Below are 16,799 nucleotides of genomic sequence, written 5' to 3'. Positions count from 1 at the left end.
GCCAACTCTGCAAATAGTAGGAGTGGTACGCTGAAAACAATTAAAACTACACGTGATAGACAGCTCAGTCAAAGGTTAACGATAAGTCACAGACAAAACGTCTTGTTTAAAAAGTGCATTCACAAACATGACAAATACTCTCAAAAGATGTCTATTTTCATGTGATAAAAAATATGCATACCTGTTTTAGAGTTGTCTGTATTTCTATACATATGTATTTCTTTCAAATTACATTTTTTCCCCATCTTTTTTTAAAAAGGTTAAAAGCAGGTTTGTGATAATAGCAGCTTCAGATATCTCAGCTTCATAGTCTTGGCTGGATATCCAAATAAAACTTCACAATGTGTCTCTGTTGTACAACTGAAATGACATGTTGTCTTTATTGAAAGAGATATTTATAAGTGAAGTCTGCAGTTTAGAAAAAAAGGATCAATAAAATGCTGGGGCCATTAAATATATTTTCTTATACCCGCTTTTTTTGTCAATATCATAAATACTAAAGACACAGGACAATATTATAAGACAATGCTGGGAGACTAAATGTAAAGATTAAAATAGTTTAAACATTTTTTCAAGTTTTCTACTTCATGAGAAAAAATTGTAGACGAGCACAGTAACACCATAATTCCAATGTACTTCAGTCCCTTGCTCTTTGTGTAAGAGCAAACATAAACATTAGCCAAACAGCAGCTAGTCAGTCTATGCACATATAAGAGCTCGCTCAGCTACATTTTAGTCCTTTCACAATAAGAGGCTTGCCCATCACAATTGAGTCAAGATATTACTTTTCAAAAATAATCCTTAAAAGCAGTCAAACATACTGATAGAAACCAATAAGTACCATGCAAATCTTGCAAGACGACATATTCTCAAACAAGAGACAAAGTATTCTTCGTATGAGCGAAATATCAATGAGGAGGGGTGAACGGGCAAAAGGCAAAGACCTCTAACCAATACTAAATATTATATTTCCAAAACAAAACAAAAAAAACATAATCTGTACATAATATAGTACGTAAGAGTTCAAACTGGATTAGCAGTTTCTTTCCTTCTCGTAAGACTCTAGTCTTTCCTCAAAGTATTTTCCTTGTAATAATAATAATAATGTCTTTAATTGATCCCAATCTCTTTATTTTCCTCCATAAATCGAGAGAAGGGGCGTCTAGCCCCAACCTCCAGACCTGTCTTGTCCAGCCCAGTCATGGGAGGGCTGCTGCTGGCATTCACCCGGTCCATACGGTCCATACCTCCAGACATGGCCCCTAGCGAGGTCATACCTCCTCCACCCAGGCTGACGGGCAACTGGGGGATGCCTCCGTTCTGGATGACGGAGATCTCGTTGTTCTTCATGGCCAGGCCGTTGGTGATGGCGGCAGCATACTGGTTCCAGAAGCCGGGGTCTACGTTCATGGCCCTCGCCGCCAGGTCCTTCTGAAACATCTCGCTAAACTTCATGGCGTCCCCGCCCAGCAAGGCCATGGGGTTCTCCACGGAGAGACGGCGTCCGCGACGGGCTGGTGCATTGTTCCACATGTGGGTGCCCATGTGCACCTGCATTCAGTCAACAGGAAACACAAGGAACAGACATTATTATTCAAGAGCCTCTGGTCTTTTTTCATGTTCTTTATATTACTTTCTTTTTGAGGCAGACAAATGTACTCTTTCTCCTATACTTTAAATGCATATTATTATTTATATTCTCTCTCATACCTTCAGGTTGCCTTTAGTGGTGAAGGCCCTTCCACAGATCGAGCAGCCAAACGGTTTCTCTCCTGTGTGTGTGCGCTCGTGGATCTGCAGGGCACTAGCTGAGGAGAAGTTCTTCCCACAGTTGTGGCAGTTGTGCTGCTTGGGGGTGCGACGGGGAGTTGGCGGTGCCAGCATGGGGGTGATACTGGGGCTCATGTTGGTCTGGGGTGCAGAAGCGGGCACTTGGATGCCCACGGGCATGTGAGGACTGTCATTCAGGGACATGGGCTTGCTGTGCCTGTGCCCATTCATCTCCATTTTGATCATGTTGGATGCTGTGTTTAGCAAGCTAGAGTTGCTCGGACCTAGAGAGAGAAAACAAAAAGAGGATATGTTTAGTTGGGAGAACGGAGACGTGTGTTATTCAAATGACATAAATGTGGAACACCATGTTTTTAGACATTTCAGATATCATTCATGTAAATTGCGATTTGTATTTATTAATCTATTAATTTTCCTTGGAAACAAATTAATGAACAATAAATGAACCATATCAAAGTTAGGATCATTGAATATACCTCTATCTCTGCTCAGGAACATCATGTTGAAGTGGTTCTCCTCCTTGATGAAGTGCCTGCTAGGCTGGGTAATGCTAGCAGTCAGGTCCAATGCCCCATTACCTTCAGACACAGGTGCCGGGGATGGGGTGTCTGACTTCTCAGATTTCACTGTAGCCATCCCGTTGTTCTCCTGCCCCTCCTCGGCTGCAGTGCTGCTGTTATGGTTGAGTGTGGCAGGGGACTTGGATCGACGGCTCTCAGGGTGGCTGTGAGCAGGGGAGAGGGGCTGCATGGACCCTGAGGACTCAGATAGTGCCGGGCTTCCCACACTCTGGCCTTCCAAGTCCCCTGAGGCACACAGCGAGTCATTGATGAAGAAGTCGTTCTCTCCTCCAAACCCGCCACCATTCTGCATGGGCTTCAGACCGAAGGAGCGGCTCATATTGACAGAGGAGTCGATCATCTTCATCTGGTTCTCCAGAGCAGCGATACTGGAGATGACAGAGGTAGGTGGGGAGCGACCAGGGGACATTCCTGAATATGGATGGAGAGGTTTGGATGGGTCCATCATCATCTCTCCTACTTTCAGCTCTGCTTCGTCCTCCATAGCTGCCTCCATCTCATCCAGTAGCTCGTCATCATAGTTGCTCATGGCGTCTAAGCTCTTCTCGTCAAAGGAGAGGTCGGTGTCCATCTCCTGGAGACTGTCAGGCAGGGGGGTGTTGGGGATCTGACCCCCCATGTGCATGCGAATGTGCTGCTGCAGGACCACAGCGTTCGTGAACTTCTTCTGGCAGATGGGGCAGGAGTGTTGGACCCGGAGAGGGGGCTTGGAACGATGGACCCCAAAGTGCGTTTTCAGATTGCCCTTGGTGGTGAACGCTCGGCCGCAGACCTTACATTTGAAAGGCCTTTCTCCCGTGTGAATGCGGTAGTGCATCTTGAGGGCGCTCTGGCAGCTGAGCACACGGTGACAGATGACACACTGGTTGGGGTCGGTCATCTTCTTGTCGATGTTCTCCACCAGCTGCTGCAGCTTTGAGGTCTCGGATGTTTGCATAGAGTCCAGGAGGCCGCCGAACGGAAACTTGGCCTTGAACTGATCAGAGATCATGGGCAGGATTGGATGGGAGACAGAGGATGGGGCAATGATGGGTTCAGTACAGCTGCTAGTGGATGTGGTTGCGGTGACCGTGGTGGCGAGGACCACTTGAGTAACGGTGGTGGTGGTGGTCGTGTTCTCACCAGGCCTGGAAGTGGGGAGGTTTGGGGGCAGGTGGATGCCCTCTGGTTTCAGAATGGGAGGCATGTTGCCCCCTATGTTGGGCTGCGGAGACTGTGAGGTGGTGATCATGCCTGCTTCAGTGAAGAGGTTAGGTGACAGAGAGGCACACTCGCTGGAGGGTGGGGAAGGCCTCTGGGGTGAGCTGCTAAGGGGAGTGAGGCTCGGAGAATCACCGTAGCCTCCCATCATGCTGGGGAGAGTTGGGGGGAACTGGAGCCCGACTGAGGTGGGGACCGTGGGGAGAACAGGTTTGCTGTCCAGCCAGGTGGTCATGGGCTTCTCTGGGGGGAAGGACATACCATACGGAATGCCTGAACTGGTCGGAACGTTATCCAGGTATTCTGGCACGGGATAAGGGTTCATCTGGACATGCGGGTACTTCTCCTTGTGCCTCTGGAAGTGGACCTTCAGATTGCCCTTGGTGGAGAACCGGTTTCCGCAGATGTTGCACTTGAAGGGCCGTTCGCCGGTGTGAGAGCGCAGGTGGATTTGCAGGGCACTGTCACTTCCAAACACCTTGGCACAGAACCTACACTTATGCTTGAAGAAGGGGTCCTCGGAGCTGGGCTTGGTGTCGAAGACAGACACGTTGGGGGGCTTTCCTTTGCGGTGCCTCATCAGAGCGGAGAGTGGGTCGAGTGCATTGGCCGTGGCAGCTATACTGGCTAGCGGGTTTGGGAAGATGACACTGCTAGATGAACTGTGAGGTATCAGTGGTAGATTGGAGGGACTGGTGCTCAGGAGGCTGCTGTGGCCTAGTGAAGGGGGGCTGCTGGAATTCCTTGACAGAGCTGTAGTGCTGCTGCTCATGCCGCCTCCAGCTGTGGATCCAGCTCCACTGCTGCTGCTGTGTGTGATTGAAGCCATGCAGGAAGGCAGTAGAGACGACAGCACATTACCACTGGATGGAGGGAAAGAGGAGTTTGCTGAGGTGGTGTTGGGCATCGAAAAATGTGACTGCTGATTACTACTTTGCTGGGTATGGGAGAAGAGGGGTCCATCTACAGCAGAGGTGAGGGAGGAAGAGGAGGAGGAGCCCAGGCTGTTTAGCGGTGAGGGCAACCTGATGGGCAGCTGGTGGACAGGGGGAGTGATGAAGTTGTGTAACTGCTGGAGTTGACTGGGCACGGCATTGTGGCTGGAGGATGACGGCCCCTGGGAGCCAGCAACTGTGGTGTGGTGGTGGTGGTGGTCGTTTTGGGCCGGCTGGGCGACGGAGGGCTGCCTTTGCATCAACGCCACCTGACTGCGGATCTGTTCGATCAGTTGGAGTTGGTGGATCTGTTGCTGCTGCAGCGACATCAGCTGGTCCAGGATCATAGGGATGGCCAAGGGGGAAACCCCGCTCCCGCCCACCGCGGCACGGACACTCTGGGAGAACTGGGCCACTGCCACGCTGGTGCTGTGTAGCGTCTCCAGGGTGACATTGGTGCTCGGCATGCTGTAGCTCTTCACAGAGGATGGGGCAGAATCGCTAAGCTGAGGTAGAGCACCATCTGGCTCTGGGGAGGCGTCACTCTCTTCGAGGTCCACCGGTTTCTCAAGAGACAGCTCCATGGGCTCGTCTTCCTTGTCCAGGGCACTGCCCCCCTCCAGGGCTATCTCTGCGCCCTCATCGTCCTCACAGGGGCTGTGGCTGCTGCCCTCTCCAGCGTCCTCGCTGTCTGCCTGGTCACTCCGGCAGCTTGGCGAGGGCGATGGCTCTGCAGGATACTCCCGGGAGGGTTCGGTTTCGTTTTCGTTTACTATGAGCACCAGGGGGTTTTTGATGCAGCTCGTCAGGTGTTCGCAGAAATCGGACCACTTGAAGAACTCGGCGCAACACTTCTCACACACGTGGGTCTCCTCGCTCCCACTGCGGCTCTCATTCCCACTGTCTGCGTCATCCAGCACTTCTCCTGTGGCTGAGGATAGAAGGGGATGGAAGGGGGAGGGAGAAAGACAGTGATGGGAGGGAGACAAAAAAGGAGAATTAATTAATAAATAATCAATAGAATTTCAACACATATTCTGCAGAGCAGCTCTGCAAAGATTTAACCTTTAATTATTTTTTTTGCTTTTCTTTTAACGTGACCAAAATCAATATTCTCTTCTTTTTTTTTTACTCTGAACAAATTGCCCTAGTTCACCAATTCTCAAGACCCAGTTTTGCGCATTCGAGCCCTCTCAATAGAGCCCAGATAATAATTTTCTTTGTGCAATCCATCAAATTATGAGGGCCTATCAATTGTGGATACTGCCGCTTAATGAAATTCCATAGAAGCTATTGATTTCCAATATTTCATACAATTCACAGCTGCCTCGTCTGTTGGGTACAAATCAGGTCTTTGATGGGCCCATTAGGATTCTCCTATGCTATCAAGCCCAGTCATTTCCACCTGAATTTCAAACGCCTGAGCCTCTTCATTTAGCATTTCTAAGGTAATACATAAGCCCTGCATCTAAAGTGAATAAATAAATTCAACCTTCAGCAACTGCTTGTGACTAGCAGCAATGCAATATGGAGGCCTAGTGTATTCTACTTTGAGAGAAATGTATAGAATATGTTTCAAATTAAAAATGGATGAGACTTGTTGTTGCTATTGTTGTTGTTTATTTCTCACAGAACGTACCGTGAAATGTTACCCATAATGTAAATGAGGACGTGAGCCCAAAATATATTCATACCGAAAATGATGCCCTTACGACAGTACATCTTTTGAAATGAGAAAGATTCTCTTTTTAAATGAGTAACATGCAGCTTTCGTTACTCAGTTAGGTTTGTTCATCTTTCTTTCTCTCTCTCCCTTTTTGAAATGAGACTCAACAAATTACATGCTAGTGCCATGGCAGCAGTCTCTGATTAGTTACACATGTTTAATCACAGTTGTAAGAAGCCACTTCCTCTTCCGCATAATGCCATCAAGTGCCAAGAAAGCAAGTATGTTCACCCGAACATGGTCCTAATTCACACCTGATCAAACCATGAATACACGCCCCCTTTTCCATGACTGAGTGTGTGTGTGTGTGAGTGCGTGAGGGCAGTGTGTTAATTATTCCCATAGTGCGAGCTTGCTAATCTCCTACATGGAAAACTGCATGACTGCTTTACTTCAGAGACCCCCAGCCACTATGACTTGACACCCATATACTCGTAATTAGAACAGCAAGGAAATGTGCTGAGGTTTTCTAGCTCCTTCTACTCCGAAACATGATTTGCTTGTTTTGAAGTGCTTAACATGTGTGTAAAAAAAAATCACAAGGAGAGAAATAGTGGCTGTGGATGTGACAAAGTGAAACCTTTGAAAATGTCAAATGGTAAAATGTAAAGACATGAACCACCTTTTAGGTTACTATGGTTCAGTGGTTTCTTTCAGCCTGAAAATGCATTTCAAGACTATTTATTTCCAATTAGTATATTATCACAATCAGTGAATTATGTAATTGTATATGTGTATATATGTAAGTGAACATAATAATACAACTTTAAATATTAACATGAATTTTAACTCATTCAAAATAAAAACATAGTTCATTGCATGATCATTTGCAAAAGAAAATAAATCAAACAGATCCACTACAAATACTTTATCACCCAGTAACAGGAAGTGAGGATATTAAAGTATTATTCCCACACTAACCCTAACCCTAGTGCAAGAGTGTTTTAAAACATAATTCAAATGCCATCCCAGGGAGACATGTTTATAGTGTGTGTGTGTGTGTGTGTGTGTGTGTGTGTGTGTGTGTGTGTGTGTGTGTGCAGGCATCTCTCTCTCTCTCTCTCTCTCTCTCTCTCTCTCTCTCTCTCTCTCTGTGTGTGTGTGTGTGTGTGTGTGTGTGTGTGTGTATGTGTGTGTGTGTGTGTGTGTGAGAGAGCGAGAGAGAGAGAGAGAGAGAGAGAGAGAGAGAGAGAGAGAGAGAGAGAGAGAGAGAGAGAGCAATAATAGGGTATTGTAGGTGTTTATGTATGACCATGTTTGCTTGTGAGGGCAAAGGAACAAACACAGGTGAAATCAAAATCAAAGCAAAACCAAACATGGCACTTCTCCAGGGAATCACTCAGCCACAAGTCAACAGATGAGAGGACATACTAGGACACATGCGGTGTTGATGCTTGCAGTTAAGGGTTACATTTGGACTAGTATGGAGTCTGGTTCGGGTGGCATTTTTTGTTCAAATGTATTTTCCAAATGTCAACACACATACCACTGTCTTCCATCCCCAATAAAAAATATGTGTCCTCCTTTTTACTATTTAGACAAAAGTGGCCAAAATATATGGCCAAAATATGCTGTGAATGAGGATGTACTATACAGGTGTTACTGTAACATACAAACACACACACACACACACACCAACAACAGGAATATAAGCTACGTACTTTTCCATTTCCATAAATTATCTCTATTTTTTCTCCAAATCAATCCAAATGTTTTACATTTTGCAGACTGCTGTGGTTCATTCAACATGCGGAAAACGGTGAGAGAACCTACGTTGCTCTACGCTTTAGTTCATTTCGAAGGGCACAACATCGCCGACCTGTATCACAGCCTTCGTGACGCCTACGTGTCAGTTCAATGAGTCATTAGTGAAATAATTCATCACTCTTCCTGTAATTTCTGGCCAACGGGGCGACTACACTACACCATCAGGGTCCGGTGTCTTTAACTTAATTAATAATCAACAAAAAGGCTTTTGGAGAGGCTATCAGCCCATCCCCGAGAACACGCTGGGGGCAGAGTGACGCCAGTGGCAGGCATTATTTGATTTCTTCCTGTATGGTGTGACACAATGGCATAAATTAAGTTAACGATATGACAACAAACATGACGAGCAGTGGAAGCCAGGAATGAAAGAATTGCGCAAAGTTCATACAGTATTTTTCATAAATTGTGTCTTTAGTGGTGTACATACAGTATTTTTAGTAGTATAGGCTACACAGCTTCCATTTGCACAAATGTACCTACGTATACATTTTGTGAAATAGTTATTAACTTCACAAGTTATTGGAAATAGCAAAGCCACGTGATTGAAGGCAGTAATCCCCTTAGCCGATCAACGGACACAGGGGCTCATTTCCATAATTTAGGGTGAAAGGTCAATAATCTCAATGAGTAGGCATTGTTATAAACCGATTAGTTATAAGCATTTATTATAGCAGTTATTATTGTCAGTTTCTCATTTCATTCATACAATTTGCTTTGTAAGTGAGTGCCTTTGTGGGCCTGTGCCCAAGCACACAACACAAATGTTGATCAATTGTGATTTGAGTATTTTAATATCTGTTATTATCTAGATCTAAGCATTTTGATGATTTTGCATGTTCAAGATCAATACAAATTAATCTATTGAGAATTCTCATTATAGTGAGATTACCGTAAGTGATTGAATTTGAAGGGACATTATTTGAGGATGTGGATATCACATACTGTACATTTCATTACAGTCCAACAACGTTAACATGTAGCCCCAATACTGGCCATGTCCCTCTGTTCAGAATAATTATATAAACAAGAATTAGAAATTGAGGGGTCACTACCTTTCAACAATCCCTTTGATACAATGTGTTGGTCTACACAGATTTCTCATAGAAACATATCACCACATTCATTTATTTATTTAATTTACTTTGTGAACTGATTGAAATCATATGTGAATCATCCATATCCCTATTGCTAAAATAAAAGCAGATGACAGTAGTATAATACCAATATTCAATATATATATTTCGGTTAGTAGGCCTACAATCTGGAATGTGAAGGGTATCGCTGTCTTATTGAGATAACTAGAGACTTCTTTCTGGGAAGATAAGCATTTGATTTTGGGGTTGATTTTCTCATTCTGGTGCAAATCTCTGCAAATAAAACAAATATGTAGTAAATGAAACATTATTTTTTAGAGATAATACAAATGTACTTTTCTAGAGGAAGTATAATACACATAAGACATAGGTTGTTCTTGAGGTTCTATGCGACTGAGGCTAGATCTTGTTTAGTGTGAATGTGACTTTGTGTGTGTGTGTGTGTGTGGTGGGGGGTGTATTGATTCTCTTATAGCATGAGAAAGGAAGGCATTAGAAAATCCAATGCGGTTTTCATTTCTTTAAGAGTCTTCCTTTACTCAAATGCAAATATGAAGCTCAACACAATCAATAGGGGGATTGTAAGTCTTTGAATCATTGTATCCGCTATCTTGCTCAGCAATCTTCGGCATCCTAACTGAAACCGCTAATCTGACATATTATATCAGACGAGGTATTCATGCTCTCTACTGATTCTGTGAAAGCCACTGAGCAATGTATTGAGCAAAGTATTGAGCAATTACAAACTCGCCATTCTTAAAGGTCCAATGCAGCCGTTTTTATCTCAATATCAAATCATTTCTGGGTAACAATTAAGTACCTTACTGTGATTGTTTTCAATTAAAATGGTCAAAATTAAACTAAAATAGCTTCTTAGCAAATAGTAATTTTACCAAGCAATAATTTTTCTTGGACTGTCTGTGAGTGGTCTGAGTGGGGAGGGGAAAACTGAAAACTAGCTGTTAATGGCAGAGAGGTTTGGAACTCTCTTTCTTATTGGTCTATTAACTAATTTACTGCCTGGTGATGTCACCAGGCAGGCCAAATCTCCATCCCACCAAAACAGCCTGAAATTTCAGGTAGTCTTTTCAAACAGCTCTTACACTAAAAGGGCATTATCATAATTTTCACAATTTCACAGTATTATTCCAATCTCATAGTGTGGAAATATATATAAAATCAAGTTTTTGACTGCACTGGGCCTTTAACAATGTCCAGATTCACTAACAGCAGGGCAAATGCACATGCCACCCCTTCACCCCAAACACACAACCACCCACACAGATGTGTGCGGTACAGTCATACATGCAAATACCCGCACGCACGCACACACACACTTGCAACGAAAAAAAATGAAATAATCAAGCAAACTAAATAAAAGGCACCTAAAAGGTTTAAAAATAATGTTTTTATTATACAAATAAAAAGTTACAAAAGCTTTTTACTCAGGAAATTACATTATCTAATTTAAATTATTCTCCTTTGCCTAAGAAAAACACTGTTTCTTATGATATCACATGCTTGATGACATGATAGCATGGCAAGCACTTCCACTTAGCTCCGAGTTTAGCATTAATCACATATCCCCGGACTCGCCAACTCCTCTTTCCCTTTAAAAAGCACATTTAGGAGAGCTTAGAATCCTTAAAAGAGAGATTAATCACTATAGGTCCAGCCCAAGCTGTGAGAGAGGGGGGTGATGAGAGCAAATAAGGATGCCTGCTGGGTTTAGCAATGTTGGAATTCCTGTACGAATTACTTTTTTCCATTGCATTCTTTTTCTCACTATCTCCCCCCATTTCCGTGTTACTTTTATATTCCGTCTTACCTATTTATTTTGTACTACAACCGTCCCGTCAAGGTGGCTAAGGAGGAGAGGACATTCCCAAAATGCCATCCCTCCTTGACACACACACACAAACAGGGGTGACTCTCCCTGCTGCCTCCCTCCAAGACAGAGCCGGTGGTGATGATGTATGTACGCCACGTCTCAAACAGCTCCTCTCTCGGATCTCCCCACCAGCACCATCACACACATCCCCAGCCGCACCTGCAGAGCAGCCCCCCACCAAGCAGAGCTCTCTATTTCACTAGGCCTGGCCCTCACGCAGAGTGGTACAGTAATATCCTATCTTATCTAACAGAGGGGCCTTTGTCACTGCATGCAGATGTGGCCCCAGCCCAAACATTAACGATTTGTTTGTGTAAGCGTACGCAATACAGTATTCAATGACGGCCCTCTCTCGCCGGATGACTGTCTGTGTCACGTCATGTTGGCGAGTTCCTCTTCGTCAAGGGGAATGATATTTATCGTGCATTTTTTTAAGTGCTAGGGGTTGTAATTAAAAGACAGCCATATTGGGATGCCTTCTTCTTGGAAACATTTTTGGCATGGCTGTGTGGGTGGTCCAGAGGCCTCCACCAAAACGGTGAGAGAGGATTAAAAACAAAAGCCAAAACAACGCCTCACTGGAGGGGAAGTGGGGATACAGCCCATGTTGTCACTGCTATCAGGACATTCCCTCGCTATATATCATCTTTCCTTCATCACTTTCTTAATTCCATCCATCCACTTCAATAGGTTTTCCCTTTCTCGTTTCGCTCGTTCATTTACAAATGTTTACTAAGTGTTAGCAGACACCCTAACACTGCGTCACTTAAAGAGGTTTGACATTATGAATGGTTTGAGAGGATTCACTTTAAATAGTTGTATTTTGAGGAATATACATGTAGTAATACAGTTCAGTTGACAATTGTGTGTGTGTGTGTGTGTGTGTGTGTGTGTGTGTGTGTGTGTGTGTGTGTGTGTGTGTGTTCTCCCTCACCCGTGGTGTAAGAGCTCTAAAGGGACTAGATGCAGAGGAAGCAGCATTGAGATGAAAGCCCGTCACTGTTAACACTTTCTAGGACACGGGTAAGCCACGCTGCCAAGGTCAATGGCACAGATGTTCTAATTGTATTATGAGCTTGACATCTAGTGGCAGCCCCTGGCAGGGCGAGGTGGGCAAAGGTTAAGTCAGCGAGCTCTATCAAAGCACTTCTAACCAGCCACCCTCAGGGCAAGTGGCTAGGAGGCCTCGGGGGTGAGAGGAGTGGGAAGGAAGGAGGGGGGGGGGGGCCAGGCCAGACAGAGGCTTGTTGACACTGTATGTGATTCCCCCTTTTCTGGGCCACCACACGATAGGGCCCTAAAGTGCTACATTAGACAACAATGTAAACTCCCCACAAAAGCCCTACACACAAAAAAGGTAAAATCAAGTCGGGATTTAAATAACTGATAAATCCCAATTAGACACAGGCAGGAGGTGTTACCGAGAGCAACAGCATCATATCTGAATTGCAGAGCCAGGAACCCCAAAAAGATATGACATAAAAATAGAAGACTGGATTCATCCAATAACCTTTAGAAAAACGTATACTATGGTGTTTTTTATTCTATGAATGCTTGATGCTATAGGTATAGCATCTCTTTGCTGTAGGCCTATGTTCCTTTGCTGTGTTGTGACTGAGAGGTTACACACACTCAGCCAGGTCGGTGACTAACAGAATGGACATTAAGTCCTAACAGTGTACTAAAAGAGGATTGGACCCTCTGAATTCCTTTGTACAAAATACGCCATTTTTATTTCAGGCACAGTAATCAATAGTGGTCTCAGTAGCTGTACAATGGCAATACGTAAACTGATCACAGTTAAATCATACGTTTTGTCTGACATAAAGTGCTATAGTTACTTTAGGTCGTATTGGTGGAAATACTGCATTGTAGGGTATCTTATCGAATGGTCTGTCACTGTCTTTTGTCCAAAGGTTGAGAAGGCTTCTCTCAGTGAAGCACAGTCTGTACTGATAACAAGCAAGTCAGTGTATTCTTCCAACATTAGAAAGGATCATCCGTAGCAATCGACATCAACTTAAAATGATAAGCAGTATGACCTCTGCAGTTCTTACACAGCAATCATGTATGGCGTGTAGTGTGTGTGTGTGTGTGTGTGTGTGTGTGTGTGTGTGTGTGTGTTTACGTGTGTACGTGTGTGTACGTGTGTGTACGTGTGTGTACGTGTGTGTGTACGTGTGTACGTGTGTGTACGTGTGTGTACGTGTGTGTACGTGTGTGTACGTGTGTGTGTACGTGTGTACGTGTGTGTACGTGTGTGTGTTCGTCTCTGCATACATGTCTATGAGTGAGTGTAGCTGTGTGTGCAGCCAGGTCACCCGTGATACAAGTCAGTATTGAAATTTGCCGTTTGAGAAACATGGATGAACCTCTAACTCTGAGAGCTGGTAGCAGCGTGATCCACAGACTATGTTCATCTTCATCTCTTTTTAAAAGTAAAGACTTATAAGACAGAAGGAGAGAGGCATTCCACTCAAATATATTTGCCCTAAGGGGAAAATATCCAAACCAACGTCACTGAAGAGGGCTTTCTCATTGACACAGCTGTTTGATATGAGATAACTTTTTATTGAACAGGCCCATGACTGTAGGCTCTTAATTATGCTTCAAATAGAGCACTTATTTTCTCTTCTTATTGAATTAATTGGAAAATACTAATTTCCTTCCTCCTCCTACTCACGTAAACCTCCCTTATAGTTAACGAGGATCATCTTTAAATGAATGCTTTCTTTATAAGGTCCTTATTACCCTCTAAAACACAATAGATGGCATATGACAATCATAACCACGCTGTTCTCAGCATATATGCCTGTAATCAATAGATGCCATTTTACTATTCAAAGACCAGTTTGAAATGAAAATAGATACTATACAATACTGTATTTTGTTAAATCCCTGGTTCTTGACATATTCAAGAGAATGTATTATTAACTTGATATACAGATTACACTTTAATGCTGGCTTTACTCTTGCAATTCATAGCTATAATAAACCAATGAGTGAGGCAAGTGTCATGTATTGTCCAATCAGTTTAGCTAGCTGCATTACATTTTTGTGACACTGACTGCCCTATTCATGTGTAATGCATGGCATGGCATGATAAGACAATGCATAAATAAATTAATCACAACCCATGCTCAGCATTGTGACTAGGTCACCCTAAAATGTTCACATGGAAAGAAGACTGTTATTTGTCCCTAGGGATGACATCACACTTTTTCTATTTTACAGGATCAGTACAAAGGATGCTGTATGTGCTGGTCAGCGATGGTTCAAGATAATGATAGTTATTATGTCGAGAATACCACATAAACTGTATGGATAGTCAATAAGAAATGCTGACTAACACATTACACTCTTTCTCAATCTAATAGAAAGAGCGAAAATAACGTGTTGGTAATTTCAGAATGCTGGTAAAATGACTTGAAAAATCCTTAGGATTGCATTAGGAATGTTGGACGTCACCCATGGGCACTAGTGGACAAACACTATTTCAGCACAAGAAGAAAAACAAAGAGGTATTGTGAAGGTTCAAAATTATAAAATGAATAAGACCTAAAAAATGGTATTTATATTATTTTTAAGGTATATAGGAACTTTTGCAAGCTGCAGATACTGATTTTTTTTCTTCTTTAAAAAAATATGTAGCTAAATCACGATTCCTGAAATCTAAAATATATAACAAAACAAACATTGTAAGTACAATATTGAATGCATCTTTACTGAATAATGAATCATGCACAATTACCCATTTATGTACATGTGCATTAAACTACATTATAAACAAATCATTGGAGCCTAATGCGAAACGCTATCCAAGATTTGTATTCGATAAAAAAGGTTTGTTCAACACTAATATATATGAAAAATATATACTTTCATTTAAAAAATGTCCGGATAGGCTATAAAAACCAACTGACATGCATTTTCGTTTTGTGTGCTTTGGGTGAAGATTTCACTTCAGTTTTCTAGTTATAAGGTTTTACACTCTTCAGGCGCATGCAGCACAGATGACTAGAAAAGAGTGACCCCTTTCACACGGCTAACCCTGTCAACTGATCGTGTAGACATTGGGAACTATAGGAAACAAACCAAGTGTGATACATTTATGTGAGGGAGTAAACAAAAACATTTCCATGACAAAACATGCTCTGCACTTAATCTATCGCAGAATATGCAATCGCTCCTTTGAATGCCAGGATAGGCATCGATACTAGAAAATAACCTACCGTATGCCAACATAAATACATAAAAAAGTCAACGTATTGTCGTCCTATGTTATGAAGAAAATTGTATTACAGTGTATTGATGAAAATACTTTCTAAAATTCCGAAGGCATAATATGATGTAGAGCGTGGTATGTTCAACATAATTACATTGATTGCTATTTTAAATTTTTAAATATTGTGTGCTATGCCTGTGTGTGTGTGTGTGTGTGTGTGTGTGTGTGTGTGTGTGTGTGTGTGTGTGTGTGTGTGTGTGTGTGTGTGTCTGTCTGTCTGTCTGTCTGTCTGTCTGTCTGTCTGTCTGTCTGTGCGTGTGCGTGTGTGTGTGAGAGAGAGAGACAGATCCACACCAACTGATGAGGTTGCGTTTAAAGAAATACCCTTTTTGATTAATATAATATTTAAACGCATATTAATATAGTTTCAAACTGAATAGTTTCTTGATACGAAAACTCTTATGAACCATACTCTGAAACAGATAGCTAATTTGCGCTCGTATAACGCAGTAGGAAATGTATTGGCATGTAAAAACTAAGACACTTATAAAATTGTGTTGTGGGAGTTATCGAATTAACACTGTTAAATACTGACTTGCATTTGCTTGTCTTATGTTGCTTTGTTAGCTAAAAGCACGACCAACAACGGTAGGCTATTAAAAGTCCCTTCAAAAGTTTTTTTGATAGTAGCTTAAACTGTTCTGAATAAAGCTTGAAATGTCACCAAATGACTTTCTTGTAATAAAACAGGTAGGCTAATTCTCGGATAAAGTAAAGAGTTCCCAGCCCTTTTGGAGGTTGCGTTGGGTTTCACAACATGATGAAACCGGTGGAAGGGATAAGGAGAGCTATGCGTAAAACCATAGGCAAAGTTTCGCAGGGACCACGACATATACATATCCCATTATATTTTAAGTCAAATTACCGAAATTATAAAGTCACTTCTACATAAAAACATAGCCTTTCCAACACAAATTAAGTCCTGGTCAAGAGCATGAAAAGTTGCCTGCTTGTATTCGGAGAATATACTAAGTTTGTTAGAGTTGTACATGCGTATAAAAAGATTGTCCCACCCGCCGATAGAAGCATGACTTACCATTTTCGGACACCACCCCGGCTATTGTGGGATCCTCGTCCGACTTGAGATGCTGTGGCTTCGCTTGCTTGCGACGGGACATGCTGCTGATACGCTGCGAGATGTTTCTGCTTTTTGCAGATACATCAGCAGAGACCGAATGAAAAAAAAATGTTCACAAATAGTCTGGTTGCAAAAATTACCGGAATTTGCTGGTGTTGCTGTTGCGTGGATTGCGCATGTCGGTATATAATTATGATAGTGAATAATGCATTGCGATTAATGGTACCTTGTGAGAGGGATTGGCTGAAGTCCAGCGGACACACTGGATATGGTAATGAGTGACAGACTAAGCAATTAGCTGCTTCACTCTCAGACTATCTGTCTCTCTTCTCTTGCTATCCACCTCCTCCAACAACACACCAAATCTTGCTTGTTACGCCCAGCATTCAGGGGGGTCTACGTCGCGGAAGGTCAGCTTTTCTCCTTTTCTGCGGAGCTTTGTTTCACTAGT

General features: G+C 42.9%; 1 protein-coding gene across 1 annotated transcript; it reads right to left on the bottom strand.

Moving 5' to 3' along the window:
• Window positions 1-354: 354 nt before the first annotated feature.
• LOC311115950 (sal-like protein 3) lies at window positions 355-16,388 on the bottom strand (the record flags this gene model as incomplete). The annotated part of the gene is made up of 4 exons (XM_084157359.1): window positions 355-1,551; window positions 1,711-2,054; window positions 2,268-5,438; window positions 16,307-16,388. 4 exons carry the CDS (start codon window positions 16,386-16,388, stop codon window positions 1,111-1,113), a joined length of 4,038 nt encoding a protein of 1,345 aa, XP_084013485.1. The 3' UTR covers window positions 355-1,110.
• Between the last annotated feature and the right edge of the window lie 411 nt (window positions 16,389-16,799).

This window comes from Coregonus lavaretus (assembly GCF_964263955.1).
Source record: "Coregonus lavaretus genome assembly, chromosome: 3".
In the NCBI taxonomy this organism is placed as follows: Eukaryota; Metazoa; Chordata; class Actinopteri; order Salmoniformes; family Salmonidae; genus Coregonus; species Coregonus lavaretus.
Note: the sequence above shows the minus strand (reverse complement) of the source record. Positions and strands in the feature narration are given on the sequence as shown.